We start from the raw sequence: 22,888 nt of genomic DNA on the forward strand, positions 1-22,888 counted from the left end.
TGTAACCTGTAAGGTAGTCATCTATTTCTACCCTTAGCTGGCATTGGAATATATTCTATTTTATTTATCATTTATTAAATACGTATGGCTCCGTATCAGTAAATATTCCCTGGGTAGTTTACAATTATGACAGTATTTTAAAAAATACTAATTTTAATCAACAAAAAGCAATAAGATAGCAAATACTTTCCTTTATAGGAGACAGTGTAAGTGGTATGCCACTCAAATTAAAACCATGATAAGCCGCAGCAGCTTGAAGTCAATTTTAAAATGCAATTAAGAAGCTTGGTTGGAAAAAAAGGTGTTGACCTTGCATTGAAAAGACCATAGAGAATGTCCCAGCCAAGCTACTTTGGAGAGACTATTCTGTAAAAGGGTACCACTGCCCTCTGCCTGGTAACCACTTACCTCACTTCACTTGGTGGGTGCACCTGCAGCAGAGCCTGAAGGGGATTTAGGCAGGCATATGCGGGAAGAGGCAATATCTCAAGTGACCTTGCCTGAAGCTGTTTAGGGCTTTATGGATTAAAATCAGCATTGGTAGAACTCTTCCATAATATAATCAAATGTCCAGTTCCAGTAATTTGAACTACCTTCAGTTTCTGTACCATTTTTAAAGGCAGCCCCACATAGAATATAGTGGTACCTTGGGTTAAGTACTTAATTCGTTCTGGAGGTCTGTTCTTAACCTGAAGCACCACTTTAGCTAATGGGGCCTTCCACTGCTGCCGTGCCACCGGAGCACGATTTCTGTTCTCATCCTGAAGCAAAGTTCTTAACCCGAGGTACTATTTCTGGGTTAGCGGAGTCTGTAACCTGAAGCATCTGTAATCTGAAGCGTATGTAACCCGAGGTACCACTGTGCACTACAGTAGTCTTTCACACAGCGTGATTGGAATCAAAAGAGATGTAAAAATATCCTGGGGTGGGGAAGCAGAAAATTGATTTTAATAGAATGGACAGTTAATTTATAGATGCCTCATGGACCCCATTGCAATGTGAATAGAAAAGCAACCAGCCCTAATGCCACAGATTTCATGATTTTTCTGGGCATTCATCAAATTTAACTCCCTACTGCAACTCTAAAATATTTTGAAACAACTAAGTAGCTGCCAAAGGAGAACAACTTATCCAGAACTGAAGAGTGAGATATAAATACCTTAAATAAAAATAGAAAAATAGTGAACGTTTAACTGTTTCAGAAGGTGGTAACCCGAAGTCAGAAATTTTTGCAAGCCACAAATGAGTGATCTATCATTCTGCTGGATGGTGGTCTTCAGGATAAAAATCCTACTCTTTAATATTGAATAGCTGTTCAAATGCAAGTCAGTCTAAAAATGGAAGGGGAAATCCTGATTTGCTTCCATAAGCAGAGGTAGAGAGGAATAAATCTATATTAGATGTACATTTCTTCCAAGTAGAGATCCTCTAAACCAGTGTTTCCCAACCTTGTGCCTCCAGATGTTTTTGGCCTACAACTCCCATCATCCCTGACTAGCAAGACCAGTGGCAAGGGATGATGGGAATTGTAGGCCAAAAACAGCTGGAGGCACAAGGTTGGGAAACACTGCTCTAAACAATGGTCATTTAGGGATCCTGTGTAACTGAGAAGGAAGTCCTGCAAAGTTAAGTAGTCCTTATGCTCAAGTAAATGTATATAAAATCAAGTGTTCAAAATTTGCCAGGCGCATTTTGCCCATGGGTATTAGGCCATTTGCGACCAAGGGAAGATGCCCAGGAGCAAGGATGGTCCACCACTTGGAGGTGCATGCCTGGGGATCCTTGGATCTTGACTGTTTTCACACACAAGGAACACATCCTGTAGAATTCTGGTATATTTTGCACAATCAGAATGAATTTCAGGAACCAAAAAGTCATATTGAAAAATTCAACTTTTGAGCTGTCTGGCCCCAAAATGGCAACTAGGTATTCTGTTTTGGCAAGTAACCCTGGTTTAGGGAGCAATTTGGCACCTAGTTTATATATCTGAGTGTCTACCACTGATAAAATTGTAGCCTTCAGCTGCATTCACATCATACATTGAAAACACATGGCTTTCCCCTAAAAGCCTGGAAACTCTAGTTTACCACTCACAGAGCTACAATTTGTAGTACTCTTTACAAACGACAGATCCCAGGATTCTTTGGGGGAAGCCATGTGCTTTAAGGTGTGGGTGTGACTTTACTAACATTTCCCTTTCCCTACAGACCAAAAATGTACCCTTAATGTCCAGAGAAGGAGAACTACCTATCTAGATTTGATTAGTAAACACAAATGTAGACAGAGTGTGCATGGCTTTTAAAGAAAATTGAGAGATTAGCTTTTTGTGCTTTCCTGTTAAGGAAAACATTGTAAAGAAAAGTTACTTTAAAAAATCCAATTCTTGTTCCATTTGCCATGTTTGATGCTTGTACTGATGCACTTCACATGCTGTGGAAAAAGGATACAAAACAGTGGAAAAGTGACTCTGGTAATGTTGTCTTTCCTATTGTCCTTGCCATTGGCAACATACTTTCAGAATATTGTTTTGTTTTTGAATTAGTTTCTGAATATCTTGGTACATTTTTAATTATCATATCCTTTAGTTGTACAAAGGTATTCCAGGTGTTCCAAAAGCAGCAGGGTGCTTGGCAGGCCTTGGGCTTTAATATTCTCCACTGTTTGGTAGCCTTTTTGTAAACTTCAGATTAATAGTAGTTTGCTTAAAATAAAAAAGCCTTTGCTATCCATATTGAGTTGTTGTTGTTTTAAAAACTACAAAACAGTATGTATAGACCTGTTGATTTATGACACATTGAATGATATTGAATGTCTCCATTTGTATGGCACATATTTTTTTTAACTAAATGGCATGTTGCTCCTACAGATAATATAATGTTAACTAGAAAACAGAGACTTAGAAGAAATGTATCTTGACTTTTGGAAGGAGGAGGAGTAATTGGGCTATGCAGATTTGGCAGTCACTGAAACTTACAACAATGTCCTCCTTAACTTTGGTGGTGGAGAATTGAGGGCATAGACCCCAGGGTCTAATCTGGTAAAGGCAAATGCCCGTTGAGGACATTCTGTAAAATTAGCGGTCACGGTGAGCTCAATGAAACTATTCAGTCTGTTTTCACTAGAGCCCATCAGATCCTGCTATGCACCTGTGCCGGAACACTTGCAAAACTTGGCATGTGTAAATAATTCTCTTGCAGATCTAATGAGTCTCTAGTCTTAAACTGAGTTTAAAAAGAATACTGAGATTGCAGGTTAAATTCACACACAACACACACATACCATTATAAGTGTGATAAATCTTTTCACTCTCTGTAAAGGAAATGTTCCTATGTTGCTGGATGGTGCCAGTGCTCACATTCAGGATCTAATTGGCTATAATGTTTGAGGTGCCAGGAAACTTATCTGCCAACCAGGTCTGTTCCTGGCCTTGCAAATGTTGAGTGATGATGCACATTTTGTATGTTTGGGCTATGTTTCCATGTTTTGCTCAACTTGCTTATTGCACAACCTGTGACCTTCCAGACCAAAAACTTATTAAGAGCTTGAGGAACTCTTTAAAATAGTTTTATCAAGGTTTGCAAAATTGTGAAACATAATCCCACAGGGCGCAAGCGAACAGCATGGTGGTTGGAGATCGAGGGAGGCGGACACACGTGGGGAGGGACAGGCCGGATGTCAAGGCAGGGCAGGGCCAGGAGGGGGAAATCCTGACCCGCCTCTTTCCCTCCCGCCTGCTCTGCTTAAAGGCACCGCGGCACAAGCTCTCCAAAGCGTGTTGAGTCTCCTCCTCGATGGCTTTGTAGCAGGTTCTGCAGTGGCCGGGTGTGCCAGATTTAGGACCCTGGCAGGCTGCATTCGGCCCGCGAACCTTAGTTTGAGAACCCCTGCTCTTGGGCTTGCCTATGGAAGGGTTGGCAATTCAAATCCATGTGATGGGGTGAGCTTCCGTTGCTCTGTCCCAGCTTCTGCCAACCTAGCAGTTCAAAAGCATATCAATGCAAGTAGATAAATACGTACCGATGTGATGGGACAGTAAACAGCATTTCCGTGTGCTCTGGCTTCTGTCATGGTGTTCTGTTGTGCCAGAACCAGTTTAGTCATGCTGGTCACATGATCCAGAAAGCTGTCTTTGGACAAACGCTGGCTCTTTCAGCCTGAAAAGCGAGATGAGCGCCACACCCCATAGTCGCCTTTGACTGGACTTAGCCGTCCAGGGGTCCTTTAATTTTTACCTTGCCTTTGTTATTCTGCAATTGGTTTATTTTACACAAGTATATTTCATTTTGTTGTCTGTTGATGTAGAGGTATACATAATCTTTTATGTATGTCACAGAGCTTGATGGATGTCCATTTGTAGATATTTACAACTCTTCCCTTCCCTATGTATTTGACTTCAGAATTAATGCCTTTTCAGAGGGGTATCCCTATTTATCAGTTGTAGCAAGAACAAACTCTTGTGGCAGCTTAAAGACAAAGTGTATGAAGTAGCTAAGTGGCCATCACAAAGCCACCTATTGCTGCAAGCCTACCCATGTCTACTTGGCAGTAATTCCAATTTAATTCAATGGGGATTCTCCCTGGAAAGCGGGGTTGGGCTTGCAGCCTTGCTAACTTGATTTTACAGTTCGGCATAAATTTAGTTCTGGCTCCCCCTCACCCAGACATCAGGGAGTGATAGTTTAGTACCCTGTTGATATTTTGCTCTTTCTTTTTTAGGTTATATGAATTCCTGTGGGTATATTAAACATTTAACAGGCGCTCCAGTACCAGTGTAATCCCCCTTTTATAAACCATTTCTGTAATGCAGCTCTTTATTTCATAAATGCACATTTTATACAGAAATTTGTTCTATGTGTATCTGCTGAAACAGTGCCTAAACGAATGTATGTTTCAGAATGTTCTCAGTAAGCATGATTTTGTTTTACAGCTTGGTATCCTCAGACTTCAACTGAGGAGCAGGCACAAAGTCAGCAGTTAACAAAAGAGGTCACTTTTTCATGTGAAAATAACAATAATGAATTATTCCTTCTATCGGTCTTTGAAATTCACAGTAGGAAGCAGATTAAGGCTTCAATCATAGCTCCACTTATCAGAGGAAAAGCTCCATTGAATTCAATGGGATTTACTTCTGAGTAGACATGATTTAAAGAATGCAGCTTCCACACAGTCAGTGAACAATATTTTAGAAAAAAAGTGAAGCAACGAGGCCACTGTCAGGATAGCAGTAATTCTATGCCAATGAATATGTAAACAATGTGTATTAAGTCTCTTATTTACATACAATGTGCACATATTTTTTTAAAAAGTTGTTGTAGGAGAACTAAAGTGATGAGAAATCATAGCAAATGTCCTTCCATCTTTTCTCTCTCTCCCCCAGCTTACTTTGTTTCTTGCTGTAACTTTGCAAGTCAATATGGTATTTAAAAAACCCCCTGTGGTTATAAAAAGAGGTGGGAAACCATCTTAATTGTTGTTCTTGCTCTAGTTTCCCCATCTTTTCCCTCCTCCCAAATCAGTATCAGTAAGGGACGTGGGTGGTGCTGTGGTCTAAATCACTGAGCCTTTTGGGCCTGCCAATCAGAAGGTCGGCGGTTTGAATCCCCACGATGGGGTGAGCTCCCGTTGCTCAATCCCAGCTCCTGTCAACCTAGCAGTTCGAAAGCACACCAAAAAGTGCAAGTAGATAAATAGGTACCGCTCCGGCGGGAAGGTAAACGGCATTTCCGTGCGCTGCTCTGATTTCGCCAGAAGCGGCTTAGTCATGTTGAAAACTGTCTGCGGACAAACACCAGCTCCCTCAGCCTGTAAAGTGAGATGAGCGCCGCAACCCCAGAGTCGTCTGCGACTGGACTTAACTGTCAGGGGTCCTTTACCTTTACCTTTTTAAGGTTGTGTGTGCTACCTGTGTGTCTTACACATTCAGTGTTTGGCATAGGCAGTGACATATTGAAGCTGTTGACATTTATTTTAATAAACCTTAGTAATACTAGTGATTAGTAAACTTGATTCTTAGCTACTGATGAAAGTTTACAATTTGTGGGAAATGTGTTTGTTACATAAGATATACTTTGGAACCAGGTATAGATCCATTACTATTGACTCTCATCTGTAACCCCTGCAGATTACCATCTTCTAAAGTTAAGGGTGATATCTAATGCTGTCAGGTAAATCATTTGATTTCAGTGGGTCTCCTCTGAGTGTGAGTAACATTGGTTATCACCTATGATTAATATCCTTTACTTCCTCTAGGCTTTGCTAGAAAATTCTGGTATTTACAGATAAGGATAATTGAAAAGGAGTAAATTACGCAGAAAAAGCAATTATTTTGACTGCAGAATTTGAGTTCCCTTAGACCATGAATATTGTAGTAGCTGTAATAACTTACTGGAACAGTCTGCTTGCTGAATAAACTTCCTATTGTGTCTCTACAGTGAAGCATGCGAGACCTAACAGCTCACGTAACCAGCAGCCTGCTGCAATTTCCAGAAGTGACTATACAAGCTCTTGGGGAAGATGAAATAATGATAGATTCGGTACTTCATGGGAAATTCACTGGAGGTAAAACTTTGAGAATTCATTTCTTATCTGTTAGGAACATTAAATGTATGATCTAATGTATAAATGCATAGTCAGTAATATGATCACTAGAGCAAAGAAGAATGCCCTTAACTGGGGAAAACAAATTGGGTCCATGTGGGGAACAGTTTATCAGAACCCACAATGAAGACACCGAGCATTTGGTCATCTGTGTGAGTCCAAATGCAGGAACTGAATGTTGCAGCGGTTCTGTCTTCATAGACACTGAAGCTAAATTCTGGCAGGATGGAGTTGCTAATGGTTGTCAGATATTGCCCATTCACAGCAGAGTCATGATGCCCACGAAGAGAGAAAAACACTGCTTGGAACAGCAGTTTTGTCCTGCTCTGATGCTGGATTCCTAGGTGGTAGCAATGGGCTAAGGGACACTTTTTTACTAGCTTGGGTAGATGCACCAGCTGATTTCCTTTCATATATAACACATGCGACAGTAACTTCTCATTAGTTTCTATAAAATGTCCAATCTTGGCCTGCTGTTGAACATTGGAAGCTTCAGCTAATACAGAGTGCAGCAACCAAACAAACCAAACACATGTGAAGAGGGGAACAAATCACTCCTATCCTGGATTATTTGCATTGGGTCATCTTATCTCAACTCAAGGTGACAGTTTCCTGCAATGCAGGAATCTTTTGCCCAATGTGGGACTCAAACCCACGAGTCTCATGCTCTACCGACTGAGATGTTAAATGCAGTAATCTTCAGAAACATCCATGTTGTACCTCAGAACAGATAAACTGTAGTTAAGAAGGTCTGGCTGTTCACTGAAGTTTTCAGTATGAAGGGTTTCCATTGACTGAAAGTGTATGTACTTGCCAGGAGTAAATCTAGAATCAGAACTCATTTTCTCTCCTTTAATATTCATTGGCATTGTGTTTCCCATATACCTGAGTCAATATAAGCCTGGAACTGAGTTTTTGTGTCCAGGCCAAAGACATTTGTTTCTAAGTTTTTGCTTGTAATTTGGCCCCTTTCTTATTTTTAGTCCCATTGTCCTCTTTAACTTCAGGGCTAGTACAGTGGTCCCCTCGGAAGCAACTGTGCTTGTGTGCAGTGTTGCATATATTTTTGTAAATATGCATGGATGTTTCTCTGCAGAGTGTCCCAACTCTTTGGAAATGCTGTCATAGGTAGTAAGATGGAAACTGGCTAGGTATGCTTGTATTACAGTTTCTTGTGTTTATTCAGGAACTTGTTTTTTTAATGTATCAAAAAACATTTGAAAAGCCATATATATATATATATATATATATATATATATATATATATATATATATATATAAAAACTATACAAAGATGCATAAGAATAATAATAACACTGGTCAACAACAAATTTGTTGTCTGCGTTTTTTCAGTTGATTTAGGACGAATCTGATGCACTGAATCCAAAAATCACATTGGTTTTGCTCAATCAGGTCAAGTTTTTGAGCTATGGCCACATGTCATTTTTTTACGTTTTTGTTCACATGTACGCTTGTGTGGAGCATTTTAGAAGAAGTTGGTGTGGGTAAAATGCCATGTTGAATAATTGTTTTGATTGGAAATGATTATTTTAATAAGAAGTATTCAGGTCCGATAGTTCTGGGTGATTATGTCGAAAAGGGATCAGTTTGAAGTCATAAAACCTCAAAATCTTCCATAAATTGGTGCGGCAAAGCATAAAGTTGGGGGATCAAAACTAAGTTAATGGGGCAGCCGCCCCACGAAGTACCCTGATCTTCAATCAGCACGTCGTCCTGTAGCTCATTGTGATGAAATTCCAGTTCCTATCTTCGGAGAACTTCCTGACATTAGTGACGAAGATGCCTCCAGTGTTGAAGGACATGAAGAAGAAGTGGTGGTTCTTGAAGATGATGCTCCACATCCATTTTCCCAAAAGGAGTTGAATGATCTAGTTCGCGACCTCAGCTTGTCAAAGGACTCTGCTGAACTGTTGGCATCCAGATTGAAGGAAAAAAACCTCCTCTCTGACAGTGCTCGCATCAGCTTCTTCCGCAACAGGCATCAAGAGTACCTCCATTTTTTCTCGGAAGAGAAGGACTTGGTGTACTGTGCAGATATTGCACAGCTTCTGCTCAAGCTTGGAGTGCCACAGTACAAACCCAAAGATTGGAGACTGTTCATTGACAGCAGCAAGCGATCCCTGAAATGTGTTCTGCTACACAATGGCAACCAGTTTGCCTCTATACCCCTGGCTCACTCAAGTACACTGAAGGAGAACTATGAAGTGGTGAAGTATGTGCTGGAGAAAATTGGTTATGATCAGCATAAGTGGTTTATTTGTGTTGACCTGAAGATGGTAAACTTTTTGTTGGGACAACAGTCTGGCTTCACCAAGTACCCATGTTTTCTGTGCATGTGGGATAGTAGGGACCGTGCTCAGCGTTACACGAAGAAGGACTGGCCTGTGCGGGAGGAATTTGTGCCCTGCAGAAAAAGGAACGTCATCAACGACCCTCTGGTGGACAGAGACAGAATACTCTTCCCACCGCTGCACATCAAGCTCGGCTTAATCAAGCAGTTCACCAAGGCTCTGGACAAGGATGGTGACTGCTTCACTTACTTGTGCCAGGCTTTTCCAGGATTGACCATGGAGAAATTGAAAGCTGGCATCTTTGACGGTCCTCAGATCCATCAGCTCATCAGAGATCCAGAGTTCGGAAACTCAATGAACGAAGTGGAACTGGAAGCGTGGAAGGCATTTGTTCTGGTAGTGAAGAACTTTCTTGGCAACAATAAGACCAGAAACTACGCAGAACTTGTCAACAACATGCTGGCTGCTTTCAGAAACCTGGGCTGCAACATGAGCGTCAAGATGCACTACCTATTTTCACATATGAGAACCTGGGTTCAATGAGTGACAAGCAGGGGGAGAGATTCCATCAGGACATGAAAGAGATGGAGACCAGGTATCGGGGTCGCTGGGACGCAGTCATGATGACTGACTACTGTTGGACTCTGAAGAGAGACCTCCCTGCCGCTGAGCATTCCAGGAGTTCCAAGAAACGGAAGTTCAAGCCCTGAAGTTTGAAAAATGGTGAAGCAACATGCAATTTACGTGTACTTACCTTTATCAATGCCCACCATTCAGTTTACAGTAAACCTGACCTGATGGAGAGAAACGGATGCCATTTCTTGATTCAGCAGTGCAGAAATACCCTAAATCAGTTGTAGAAATCTAGACAACATTTAAAAAGTAAAAAATTGTTGCCCAGTGTAATAATTGTATATACCTTTCATCCGCAGATGCAATATATGCATTATTTTTGAGTATGTTTATTAGGAAAGATACTTTTCTTCTTCAGCGCTTCTTTCCAGATCCCAGGTTTACAATAATGCCTCCACATTTTTCCTGTTACTTATGTATATTTCTTCTGTTTTTTTCTAGGACGAAGTGGACTGGCCTGCTTGGCTTGTGGGCCTCAGCTTGAGGTAGTAAACCCAGTCACTGGAGAACGGCTGTCTGCATACCATTTTAGTGGAGTGACTGAACAGCCTCCCACTATCCTTGCAGTGAAAGAGTTTTCCTGGCAAAAAAGAACTGGACTACTAATTGGCTTGGAAGAAGCAGAAGGAAGTGTTCTGTGTTTGTATGACCTTGGAATATCAAGAGTCGTCAAAGCAGTTGTTCTTCCTGGAAGGGTACATACATGGCTTTAAATATAAAAATCAAGACTTTTGCTTTGTTGTATACTTTAGATATTATTTATATTTTGATTGCTGTTGGCATTAAACCAAATTCTCCCCTACATCTTAGTGATACCCTTTAAAACTGAAATCCAGGTCTTATCTTCACAGTGATTAGACAAACTCCCCCTTTTCTCAGCAAGTGAAAGGCAGTTTAAGATCCTTTAATAGGATTTGTGAAATCAATTGCATGAGTGTAGTAGTACCAAGGATGAGGGCATTAAGCAGGCCAAGCGCTTAGTGAAACTGGAAATGCAGCTCTTGGTGGAACATAGACTGGAGATAACCCTGCCTGAAACCCTGGGGTGTTGCTTCCAGTCAGCATAGGCAATACTAAACTGTTTGGATAGATGACCTTACTTTGTATTAAGGAACTTCCTAAGTTCATAGCAACTCTCATGCTTTCCCTAAGGAGAGGTTCTTTGGGACGCTGCTATGCGGTGTGGATAGGCATTGAAAAATTCCCGAGCATGAGACTTCCTCAGAGTTGTACTAGGTTGGATGCACCCCAGTATATCCTTGGTACTGCATTGCTTTATTTGTATGGCCTGTTCAAAATGAGAATGCTATCTATTGCCCTGGGTTTGGGATAACCTGCATAAACAATGTTCTCTTAACCTATGCCACAGGTAAAATATCTTATATGCACTGTTTTCTATATACTTAGTTTAGATAATATTTGGGTTCAGAAACCAAAGTAAAAATTTATGAGCAGAGAAGCATTAACGTATGGCAATGGAAAACAAAATTCAAATGGTGAGCTGTTCTCTGGTGTACAGTGGTACCTCGCAAGACGAACGCCTCGCAAGACGGAAAACCCGCTAGACGAAAGGGTTTTCCGTTTTGGAGGCGCTTCGCAAAACGAATTTCCCTATGGGCTTGCTTCGCAAGACGACAGCCCATAGGGAAATCTCCGGGACAGCGGGGAAGCGCAGCGCGTCTTCCCCACTGTCCTCGGACCTCCTCCGAAGCCTGGCGGCAAGGCGGGGACACCTCCTCCCGCCGCTGCCGGGTTCGGAATGATGCCCCGATGCCGGGCGGCGGGGCGGGAACGCCTCCCCCCGCCGCCCGGCATCAGGACGATGCCCCGAAGCCGGGCGGCGGGGCCGCGAAGCCTGGGCGCGCTGATCTCAGCGCGCGCAGGCTTCGGCATGCCGGCAACTCTCCGCAAGCAGCGGCAGCGCTGCCGCTGCTTGCGGAGAGGTCCGCGAAGCCTTGGCCGGACAGCTTTTGAAGGCAGGCGGGGGGGGGGGAGCGAAAGTCTTTGTCCCCCCTGCCTGCCTTCCCAGGGGCTTTTAAATCGCCCCGGACAGCGGAGAAGTCCTCCGCTGTCCCGGGGCGATTTTAAAATGCCACCCGCCAGCATTTTAAGATCGCCCCGGACAGCGGAGAAGCCCTCCGCTGTCCCGGGGTTTTTTAAAATGCTGGGGGTGGGAAGAAAAGCCCTTGTCCCCCCCCCCCCAGCCTTCAGAAGAGGTCGGGGGACAGACTGTCCCCGGACCTGGTCTGAAGTCGGTTTCCCTAGGAACGCATTAATTGATTTTCAATGCATTCCTATGGGAAACCGTGCATCGCAAGACGAAAAACTCGCAAGAAGAAAAAACTTGCGGAACGAATTAATTTCGTCTTGCGAGGCACCACTGTATATTTGGTCATCTGCAGTCCAAATTTGTATTAAACCCGATCATTAAAATATTTGGCATTCTTGGCACTTGAGCATCTAGAACAAATATATTTAGGTCAATTGTGTCCACAGTGTTGACGCTGTAAGCTCGGAGCCTGGAGGTTCCTGTTGCAGATAGTAAGCAAACATCTGCAAGCACATGGTATTTTCCATTTCCACAGCCACTTACAAGAGAGTCATGGTTGTGTATCTCTAATCTGCAAAAATGTACCGTGCTTCATTTTGATATTACATGACTTTTGTTTGTGATTTCTCCTTAATTCTCTGAACTGCAAGCCAGACTTTGAGTGGCATATCATAGTTCTTTTGAGATTTTTCTGGGCCAAATTTCTTTTAAGCTCATTATTCAAGTGTGTGTTCAAGGAAATCAGTATAAATTTAAGGACTGGGAAGGTGTTAATAAAGAGTATTCAGAGAGGTTTCAAAAATATGAAGCCAAATAGTCAAATGGGGTGAATTCTTACCTTCAGGCACATCCAAATATTTTTGATTTGAGGCTCGGGAAGAATTGATAGAAGTCAGAGTGGAAACTTGTAAATTTATTGATTACAGTAATCTGTTTTAACCTTGTGGAATGGAAGTAAATATCTCTTGGTGGCAATCTCTAGGCCTGAGTGCTGAGAATTTTAGCCATATTCTTTGTCAATGATAATTTTCAGACTTTTTGCTTGATCCTAAGCATTTTTGTCATTATCATTCTGTGACTCTAATTATACTCTTAATCCATGGTTCAGTGGGCTGCAATATTTTATAATGACCTGATCTACTCAATATCCCAAAAGAATCAATTTTTAGTGCTTGCTGCTGTCACTTGAAATCTGTCATATCTCCAGCATTTGTCAGCTCTTAAAATGCTGGAGAACACCAGCAAGTACGAAAAGTACTTTTCTGCCGAATAACCTTAAATAATAGGTCAGTAGTACTTTGAGGATACATTTTCTTTGTGGCAGTATAATGTTCTCCCCTGAATCCAAGTAATTCTCAAATAGTCTGTCTTGTTGGGATGGGATCTTGCATGCAAGGACATGGAGATCTCACTTTCAAATATGAGATGTCTGCACTTTTTCTGCAGTGAGCCAGAGACACGGTCTTAATCCCACTTTGAGGGCCTCTGAATAATCTTAATAAAATAGACTAAAGGCTACAGTTCTCACAAGTGTAAAATGTTTATTCTGGTCATTTATGTTCCTTGTTTTATCTTTTAAAGCAGCAGTTGTGTGTAAAGGCTTTTAAATATAAATGTTTCTGTGAAGAAATGTCCAAGCTTTTATGCAGAGTTCTGTGCTCCAACATCAGGAAGCTTTTATTTTTTAAGGGAGGGGGGTTAATTCAGGTCTTCAAAGACAAGCAGAGTACAGATAGTGTTGAATTTGTGAGGCATTTCAATGAGCAATTGTGTTCTGTCCAAAAAGAGTTCTCTATAGCACAATGGCTTGTGTTTTAACAGTGCATCAAATCTCATTAGCTTCAAAAATTATTTGGAACTCAGGAAAACTTGCTTTCCTTTGACGACAGCTTTTCTTCTGCTAACTGAAAAGGTGCATATAATAGTTCAGACAATAACCTAGGATGGTAAAATAGTCTCATAGCATGAATACCTTTTAAAAGTTGGCCAGAGTTAAAAGCTTTTAAAAATTTAGTATTTAATATAACTACTTGGATGATACTTACCTGACTAATAACACATTTTTACTGATAAACTAAAAAACTTATTTAAATTGTTTTCCAGGACTTATTAATGTATCTGTGGCTGAAGTTGCATCCTCTGCTTGACATGAGAGATGTAACAATTCAATAATACCCAGTTGCTGGGCAAAAATCCTTAGTATGAATAACAAAAAAAGCCAGTGTAGTGTAGTGGTTAGGGTGTTGGACTAGGACCAGGGAGGCCAGGTTTCAGATCCCTGGTTGGTCATGATGCTCACTGGGTGACCTTCGACCCGTCACTGTCTCTCAGCACAGGGTGGTTGTGGGAATAAAATTGGGAGAGCAAGAACCATGTTCGCTGCCTTGAACTCCTTGGAGGAAAGGTGGGATATAAATGTAAAAAAAAAAAGGGGGGGAATAAATTTAATAATTCTGGGAATGCTAAGTAATGGATGGAGCCATGACCAAATCCTTTTACCTGGGATTGCAATGCTGGGTGGTAGAGCTGGACTAAATACAAAAATTAAATGGAATTCATGTTGCTTACCTTGCAATTTGTCAAATATCTTAAGTAATACTCAGTTTTTTCCTAGGTTACTGCCATTGAACCCATAATTAACCATGGAGGAGCCAGCTTGACAACGCAACACTTGCACCAGAGTCTCAGGTGGCTGTTCGGTGTGGCTGCTGTGGTTACAGATGTTGGGCATGTCCTCCTGATTGATCTATGTCTGGATGACTTATCATGTAGCCAGAATGAAATAGAGGCATCTGGTAAATTCAGTTAATTTTTCCTTGTAATATTGCTTGATTATTCCTAGATAGTGACCTGATTTTCACACAGTCCATTGTATGTCCAGCCAAAGCAGTTACTTTGAATGTCCAAATTCAGCCAATCAATCTAAATATAGTTGGTTTTCTGGCACCAAACTGTGATGTTAAGATATGTTTTGTTGTTGACTTGCAAAACATGAATTATTTAAATCATAATTTTGTATAATATCCAGATCCAGCAATCTTGCTTAACTTTCATTTGTTTGGCGACCTTGCTCCAGATGTTTGCCAAGCTGCAGAGACACGAGGGGTGGGGGGAGCCAAGCTTTGGAGAAGCAATACATGACTAGTTTTTTAATATGTGAGATGACTTTTGGATTGCTTAAATAATGGTTAAAACATACCATGCCTTGGCATCTGATCACAATGTGTGTGCCATTTCACATATTTTAGTAAATACAACTTCCAGTGATAAGTGGGCTAGGAAGTACAGTATGCCTATATTGCTAGAGTTCAGTCTCTGCTGATGTACAATAGGATGGCTGGCTTTGATCTGTCAACCTATAAAGTGCATATCCTTTTGGGCTATAGAAAACCTGAGGTTTTGGTAATTTCACTGTAGTTGCCATGGATGGTGGGGCAGAACAGTAGGTTCACTGTATCAGTTCTCTAGGCTGGATGTTTGGATGAATGGATTTAGGCTTTCAGTTTTGTCTGCAGTAGAATAGTCAAGTCAGAGTACGACTGACTTGAAGTTCATCTAAAGCATGTATAACCTTTGTTGGCACCGAAAGCACCTGGGAATCTTCTTTTGCATTCATGGGGAGGAATTTCCACAAATTTTGGTTGGCTTACTAAGCAAACACTTTTTGCTGCTGCTGAAACCTATGCCAAAATTAGGGGGCACGCTACAGTGAGCTCCTTGTTTTTTCAAGAACCTAGCTAAAAGACAAAGTTTATTTTGGGATTGTTATATTGTGAACCTTCAGTTTGTGATATGTGCTTATTCTGATATTGGAGCAGATATTGATGTGAACAAATTATCAAAAACTGTCCGTATATTAAGAAAAACTAACTAGAGGTATGCATCTAGAGTTAGACTATATATAATAATGGCTGGATCTTCAATTTGACATATATGGAAAAACAAATGAACTAATGAATAAATACAGTTCTGACAAATGAAAAACAAAATAAATAATACAGTATGAATGAAAACTAATGGGATAGGGAACTTTTTACATGTACATTCCTCAATTGAACTAACTGTGTAGTGGCTGCTTGACACTCTGAACCAACATTTTAAAGTGTAGCTACTTTAAAGCATGGCATTGTGTGTTTGTGTTGCATACTTTCATATACAGATCTAGAAGTCATCACTGGAATCCCTCCTGAAATCCCCCAAATAAGGGAAGCTATAACAAGGAAAGGACGCCATCTTTGTTTCCAGTTATTGAACCCATCAGGAACTCCTGTGACTACTCTTTCATACATACACAGGAGCAACCAGTTAGTTGTGGGGTTTTCTGATGGATATCTCTCACTGTGGAATATGAAAAGTTTGAAGAAAGAGTGAGTATATGTATCTGAAAAGTGCAGTATTTCATTAATGAAATAAACTGAATGGATGTGTTGATAGTTTGTGTACTGATCATAAAATATTGGATTATGGAATAAAAGTACATCAGTTAGATGCATATTCAATACAAAACAAAAAGTGGTTAAATTACTAAATGCATAACAATCAAAGGATTTACACAGTTTTATCCACCTACCTTTCTCCTCTACCCATTTAGATACCACTCCCAGTTAGAAGGAGGTAGAATTCCTGTGTACACTGTTACTTTTCAAGAACCTGAAAATGATCCTCGCAATTGTTGTTACTTGTGGGCTGTTCAGTCAACACAAGAAAGGTAGGTATAGGCATTCTGACAAATTTAGAAAATAGTAGCTGGCTATTGTCAAGATAATAAATTGTATGTAAGTTAAGTCTTAACTTGTTTTGCTTGCATGGCTTTGCTTATTCCTGCACGGTCAATCTTGTTCTACATTCTAGTACCTAATCTTCTGGTCAGAATGAAATCCTTTACCAAAGCCTTCTGTAGCAAGCATAAGGAACTTGTAATGCTTGAGAGCTGCATTGTCTCTTGACCCAACCATCTGGGGGGCTGCTTGCCAACAGTAACAGAGGCCAAAATAAGAGTGGTTGTGATAATCTCACTCTCCTGCTATCAAGAGCTCACGCAGTACAGATTCTCATTGCTCCCTTCCCCAAGATTTTAAAAAGTGGGATGATCTTTATGGAGACTACAGCAGGAAAGGGAAGAGTTAACCCTTCCATTTGCACCAGTAAAAAGCTGTTTTCAAAGTTAGTTGCAGTATTGGGGGCTGTTTTTGCCAGGTGGTCACAGTACACAGAGGGGTTAAATCCACCCCTAGCTATGAGATAGACCACCCTGTCACAATTAGGCTTGAAAAAACATTTGTATGGCTTCAGAGGTTGTAGCCAGCCCCACAGGTCTCTGTTCCCCACCCATGTTCTGTAATAACTATTTTCAAAGCAGAAGTAAATTGAATACAAGTCCAGAATTAAGGTCTTGGTAACAAAAGTTAGGGCACTTCCATGGTAAGATTCATGTGTTTGACTTCTGCCTGTGAAATATGATAAAATATTTTGATGGTGATTGAATTAATAATTATTTTGGAAACTGAATTCAAAATGTTTAGCTATATCTGTGAATCTTGCAGAAAATATTTAGAATCATTTAATAATGAATGATTCATCATAGTTACTGAGAACCTGTATACTAGGAAAGTTGGATTTGTTACCTTATTGAATACTACAGTCTTTGTGGAATGTTTTAGACACTACTTTAGATTTTAAGTGTTCCAGTGAAAATATGCCTGATTCTTGATTGCTATGGGGATGTAAAAGTGCCTGCAGATCTCTCTTGTATGCAAGGGTTTTCCATCAATTCAGTGGAATGAATCTATGTGATTAACGAAATGTCCATATAGATTAGACTGGACTATTTCTATGCACATGTCACAGAGGCCATGCCAATATAGGCATGTCATGAGCAAACTAGGAGGCTATGGTTTGAAAGTTAACAAATTCTGTTAAAGCTTACTAAAGTTTACTGTGATAAAAAATAATAGGTTTATTTTCAGGCTGGCTATGGTTATATAACAGTACTTAGTTGGTTACATAACAATACTTAGTTTAATAACTGTTTACAAATGGTTCTGTTGCTTTAAAGTGGTGTCTGTAGACTTGCTGTTGTTTCTACCTCTGTACTAAACCACTATCCAATTACCTCTACTCCATTTAAACTGCAGGTTGTTTTAGAGGACTTTTAAAATTTGTCTAATCAGAGTTCTCTTTGCTACAGTTGCATAACAAAGTTTTTCAGCAGTTTTTCTGGTCAGAGACTTGGCATTTCTTCTGGTTTAAAGCATAACATTAGGAATATTTATTATATAGAAGCTGTGTTTTAAAATATTCTATAGTAACTATATTAAGTAGTATTACCTGACAAATAACAAAGGTGCCTAGGTTTTATACTAAACTCTTAACTTGTTCCTTTCTAGTGAAGGGGATATTGTTAGTTTACATCTACTGCAGTTGGCTTTCAGTGACAGAAGGCGTTTGGCATCAGGACAAATCATGTATGAGGTAAAGTATTTGTATATACTAAAATTCAATACTGCTTTACTTGAACTGGTGTTCTCTAAAACTACAACTGGGTTCTAAATATGTAGTCCACCCGTAATCTTGCTAATAGGGGAATACTTTAGATTTTAAGATTTTACTCCATTCATCTCAGAGATTAGATAGTATTTATTACTGTGCTACAGATGTACAAATATGTGGAGATGTCCTAATGGCACTGATAAAATTGATGTAATCAGTTTGAGTTTAGTTTCAGAGAGAGAGAGATGTATGTATGTTTCAGAAGACATTTCCCCAGCTTTTAATTCTTAAATGTTCACTACATTTGCTCTTTATTAATCCAATTAGCAAATCTGGAGTGTGCTTGTATCACTGAGTTTGCATTCTTAAAAAATGAAATGATAAAATGAAACTTGTATGCACAATAATATAATGTGATTGGCTTAAAAATAGGTGTAAATTAGCTTTCTTTCCTGCCACCCATTGTCAGTGCTCCTGGCATTGAATCTATAAGAAGCCAAATATGTGGAAAATAATCCTTAGGATACTACCTGAAGGTGTATGTAGCCAGTTAGACTACATGAAATGGAGCTCATGGCACTAGCCAAAGACTTTTCTTTTGGTGAACAGCTTCCAGACTTGAGGCACCTGTGAAGAACAAACACGTGGAAGCAGTTTCAGTGATCTCTTTATAGTGATTTGAATTGTCTGTAACAATGCTTCATATAAATGATCAACTTGTCCTGTATGCAAAAGTCATTACTTCTATTCTAGTTTGTTTGAGGCTCAGGTACTGTCATAAAAAGCCAAAACAAATTCCTGGATTTATCTACTTGTGTTTTGAGTAGGTATTTTTATTGCCTGTCACTCACTGATTGTATGAGTTCTGGGTTTGTTTTTTAACAGTGCCCCAAGCATTCTGGCTAGCTTAAAAAGAACTTTTGTGCTTGTGTTTTATTTCTTCCCCTGGGCTTAATTCCCCAGATGCTTCCTAGTTTGTCATGTGCTTCAACATCCTGTCATTATAAAGTGATTTTTTTCTTGGGTTTGCCTCTTTTAATATTGCTTTAATTTAAACGTAATACTGTTATATTCATATACTACAGCTCAAGCACAGTTTGCCTAACAAATTTACATGAATTCATATGGACTGTTGAAACCTCACAGAAAGGTCTAACTTTGATTAAGTATTGCTTCAGACTTGACACCTCCTCTGTCTTATTTTTGATATTTCAGTTACAATTTGCATTGCATGTTTTTCATACTTGTTCCTTCAATGACTTTCACAGTATAAATTGAAGAGTTGCAAAGGTTCCTTCTCCTGTTTATCTCCAGAGCTATGCTAACTTTACATTCTCTGGCAATAATTAAATGTTTGTTTGATGAAACATTTCAAGATATAGGAAAAAATACATTCACATTTATATTTCATAGCAATTTTCTTTGATTGTCAAAAAATGAAATTACTTCTAACTCTATTTGACAGTGTTTAGTTCTGTTTACTTGTTCCAGTTGGTTAATGCCAAGAGGATTTTGTCTTATCATTCTGTCTACAACTTACTAAGAATATATTGCAAATTTCACTGAGTGATATCCAGTGTGGGTCATACTAGGAATAGACCCTATTTATTTCAGTGGGTGGATTCTGAATGACTAATATTGGTTGTCACAAACTGTTTCTATTTCATGGAATGCTGCAGTGTGTACCGTATAAGAGGTATGTTTTACAGGATATGAGAACTCATACAATAAGAGCTCCACTTTGAGACAGGATATTTTTGTCCCTAAAGCAACTCTGAACATCAACTTTTTATTTAAAATACCTGCATAGGATAGCTTTCCAGGAGAACTCTTTCATTGTTGGAATGCTCCTGCAGGCTATTCTCATAATTAAATATGCTTTTTGTGCTTGGTGGAACCAGTTTTGTCTTTGACATCCTTTCAAAAAATGTGAAAATTGTCAACATGTATAACCGAAGCAAAAAGACTGTTACTGGCATCAGTCTTTCCCTCCTTTTTGTGCACTTTACCTTGTATTAATCTCACTCTTCTGTGTCATAATTGGGATATTAATTTTAACCATTCCTTTTTTATGAAAACAGAACTTCTTAATATCTTACTAACCTGTAGACTGCACATTGACTTAATGTGATTACTTCCCTCCCCCTCAGGGTTTAGAATACTGTGAAGAAAGGTACAGCCTAGACCTCACAGGTGGAGTTTTCTCTTTAAGAGGGCAGACTAGCAACACCAAATTGATCGGTTGTCAAACAGTAGAGAAATTTCGAAGCCATGTTGACAGAGAAGATGGTATTAATGAAGGTTGGTACAGCAAGCATTAAAAAACTTAAACATTAGAACTAAGAATGAGAACATGCTGTGTAAAAACCTCCTAATTCTGCATTGAGTATTCTGTGATAAATGCGTTTATACATAAGTTTTGGTTAATATTTTCAGTGCTGTATCAACAAATAATGATAAAGGTTTCTGAACTTCTGCTCTTGAGCTGTAATTGGTAGTTGCCAGCACTTTTATAGTAGTACCATCTCTTTCTTCCTCCTAGTCATATCACCTGATACAAGTGTATCAATCTTCAGCTGGCAAGTAAACACATATGGTCAAGGCAATCCATCTACCTATTTAGGTATATTTGACATAAATCGCTGGTATCATGCTCAAATGCCAGATTCATTAAGGTAAGAAATGGCAGCTTCTCTTCATAGATTTTCAGAAATAATATCTAGTATGTTAACAGCTTGTCTAACTATTTTTTTGGTCTGCTTTCTCAAGGCCTGGGGAATTTCTACACAATTGCCCCTATTTTGCATTATGGTCCCTGGATGCTGTAGTGAGCATGACTTCTCCACATCACATTCTGGATGTCTTGGTACATGAGCGAAGCTTAAGTCGTGGTGTACCTCCTTCGTATCCTCCACCGGAACAATTTTTTAACCCAAGCACCTACAACTTTGGTATGTGTACCATCAATTACTTCTACAGGAACATGTTCAGTAAGACATTCAAAGATATTTGTATTCTGTGTATCATTTCTAGCAATTAGGACTGCTACTAATTGAAGGGAATGTCTAGATGATTTGTTAGGCAAAAAATGCACAGCCCTTGCTCTATTGCAGGCGGTCCAAATGTCAGTTTGAGGGGAAAGCATTTTTTCTTCATTTCATTTTTGGTATTTTTAAGGTAGAAAAATCCAGTTCTTTACCCAGCTAACAACACATTGCTGCACTTTCATATGGAATTGGTTGTCTTTGTGTCACAGGGTACTTATTGGTTGTTACCAATAATACCATTGGTGGAAAAAGTGAACTCTTCTGTATAGTGGCTGTATAACTTTTTATGGGTTTTTATATTGTGAACTGCACTATTTCCCTGCACTATTTTAGAAAAGGCATTCATGTAGTCTGTATGTAGGCAAATGGGAGAAGTGAGATAGTTGAACATGCAATCAGACTTAAGGAGGGGCCTTACTGAAACGTGAGCTGTGCCTGCCTCTGTTCTGCATATAATAAGCAGAGCTCCTTACGTAGTTGAGCACTTCTGCTCCAAACTTCGACACCCTTTCAGTCTCTCACCCAGCATGTAGGCTGCAAGCACATCTGCACATTTCTAACAAATCTTTCTACAAAATAGTTAATCTGTATTGCTCTGGGTCTCTTGCACAATTTGTGTCATAAATCGTATCTAGAGAAAAGCTTGGAAGTTGTCAGAATAGTAAGCAAATAAGGAACTTGTCATACCTTTCAGCTAATTGAGCATTATACCTATTTAATGTTGCTGGTAGCAATATAATCTTAATGAAATTCTCTATTCTTTAGATGCCACTTGTTTGCTGAACACTGGGGTTGTTCATGTCACTTGCACAGGATTTCAAAAGGATGTAAGTTTTAATTCTCTGTTGCTCTCATTATGATGTTTTCCTGTTCACATTTTTACTAATTTTGGCAGTCATCAGCATATAACATTTGGTAGAAGTAAGTTCTACCATGGCAGTTTTATTCTAATGTGTCTGAGAATGCTCACCGAAAGCAAGCAAAGGCCTTTCTAATCAAAAGTCAGATTGTGATTACCTGATCGTACTATACACTTTTATCAGAAGCATTCAATTCTGCACTTAATAATGACTTGGAATGAAGGTCAGTGAACTGAAACTGAATCGTGAGAAGGCAGTGTATGTAGGTAGCTCTCATCTCTCAGTAACTGGTATTCAGGCAGGTTTTTTTCTTCCCCTTAAAGACCAGATACACAGTTGATACTAGTTGATCCATAATTACCACATGAGGCTCAGGTGGCCTTGGTTGCCTAGAGCACCTTTTATCTGTTTTAGTGCTTTTGCCAACCTTGACTATTTTTGCAGCAGGATAGCTTTGTCATGGTGATTCACACTTTGGTTACCCTCTGAGTGGGATTACTGTTATGTATTATATGTGTGGCTGTCCTTCAACATGATCCAGAAGCTTCAGTTAGTGGAAAAATCCAGCTGGTACAGCTAGGGTGGCCCATATTATACCTGTTGTGAAAGAATTTTGGTGGTTGCCTATTCACCTCTGGGTCCAATTTAAAGGCTGGTCCTTACCTTCAAAACCCTAAATAGGGACCCAGACACCTGAGGGGAGTGCCTCTTCCCATACCAGCCTGCTCATGACCTGTTTGCCCAAGCATTTTAAATAGAATTTTAGTTGAAACTGCCTTTTGTTGTTGTTTAGCTTTATGCGTTTAGCCTGAATTTTTAAAAAGAAATGCTGTACTGTATATGTTTTGTGAATTTTCATACCTCTGCACACTGCCCCTGGAAGATGATGGGTAGATGAAT

The 22,888-nt window shown here is 39.7% G+C and overlaps 1 protein-coding gene across 5 annotated transcripts in view; it reads left to right on the forward strand.

Annotated features, from left to right (window-relative positions):
• AHCTF1 (AT-hook containing transcription factor 1) overlaps positions 1-22,888 on the forward strand; it is a 50,583-nt gene that overhangs the window by 3,152 nt on the left and 24,543 nt on the right. For 4 of the 5 annotated variants that reach the window (XM_028724172.2, XM_077925721.1, XM_028724170.2 and 1 more), the window contains exons 2-11: positions 6,432-6,558; positions 9,984-10,237; positions 14,207-14,387; positions 15,752-15,959; positions 16,184-16,300; positions 17,979-18,063; positions 20,232-20,382; positions 20,624-20,756; positions 20,851-21,032; positions 21,894-21,955. In XM_028724172.2, the coding sequence (XP_028580005.2) occupies positions 6,438-6,558; positions 9,984-10,237; positions 14,207-14,387; positions 15,752-15,959; positions 16,184-16,300; positions 17,979-18,063; positions 20,232-20,382; positions 20,624-20,756; positions 20,851-21,032; positions 21,894-21,955 (1,494 nt within the window). In that variant the 5' untranslated portion in view covers positions 6,432-6,437. Of the gene's footprint in view, positions 1-6,142; positions 6,165-6,431; positions 6,559-9,983; positions 10,238-14,206; positions 14,388-15,751; positions 15,960-16,183; positions 16,301-17,978; positions 18,064-20,231; positions 20,383-20,623; positions 20,757-20,850; positions 21,033-21,893; positions 21,956-22,888 lie in introns of those variants that run through there. The other variant, XM_028724171.2, reaches the window with a different exon arrangement.

The sequence above is a fragment of the Podarcis muralis genome, chromosome 3 (genome assembly GCF_964188315.1).
Source record: "Podarcis muralis chromosome 3, rPodMur119.hap1.1, whole genome shotgun sequence".
NCBI lineage: Eukaryota > Metazoa > Chordata > Lepidosauria > Squamata > Lacertidae > Podarcis > Podarcis muralis.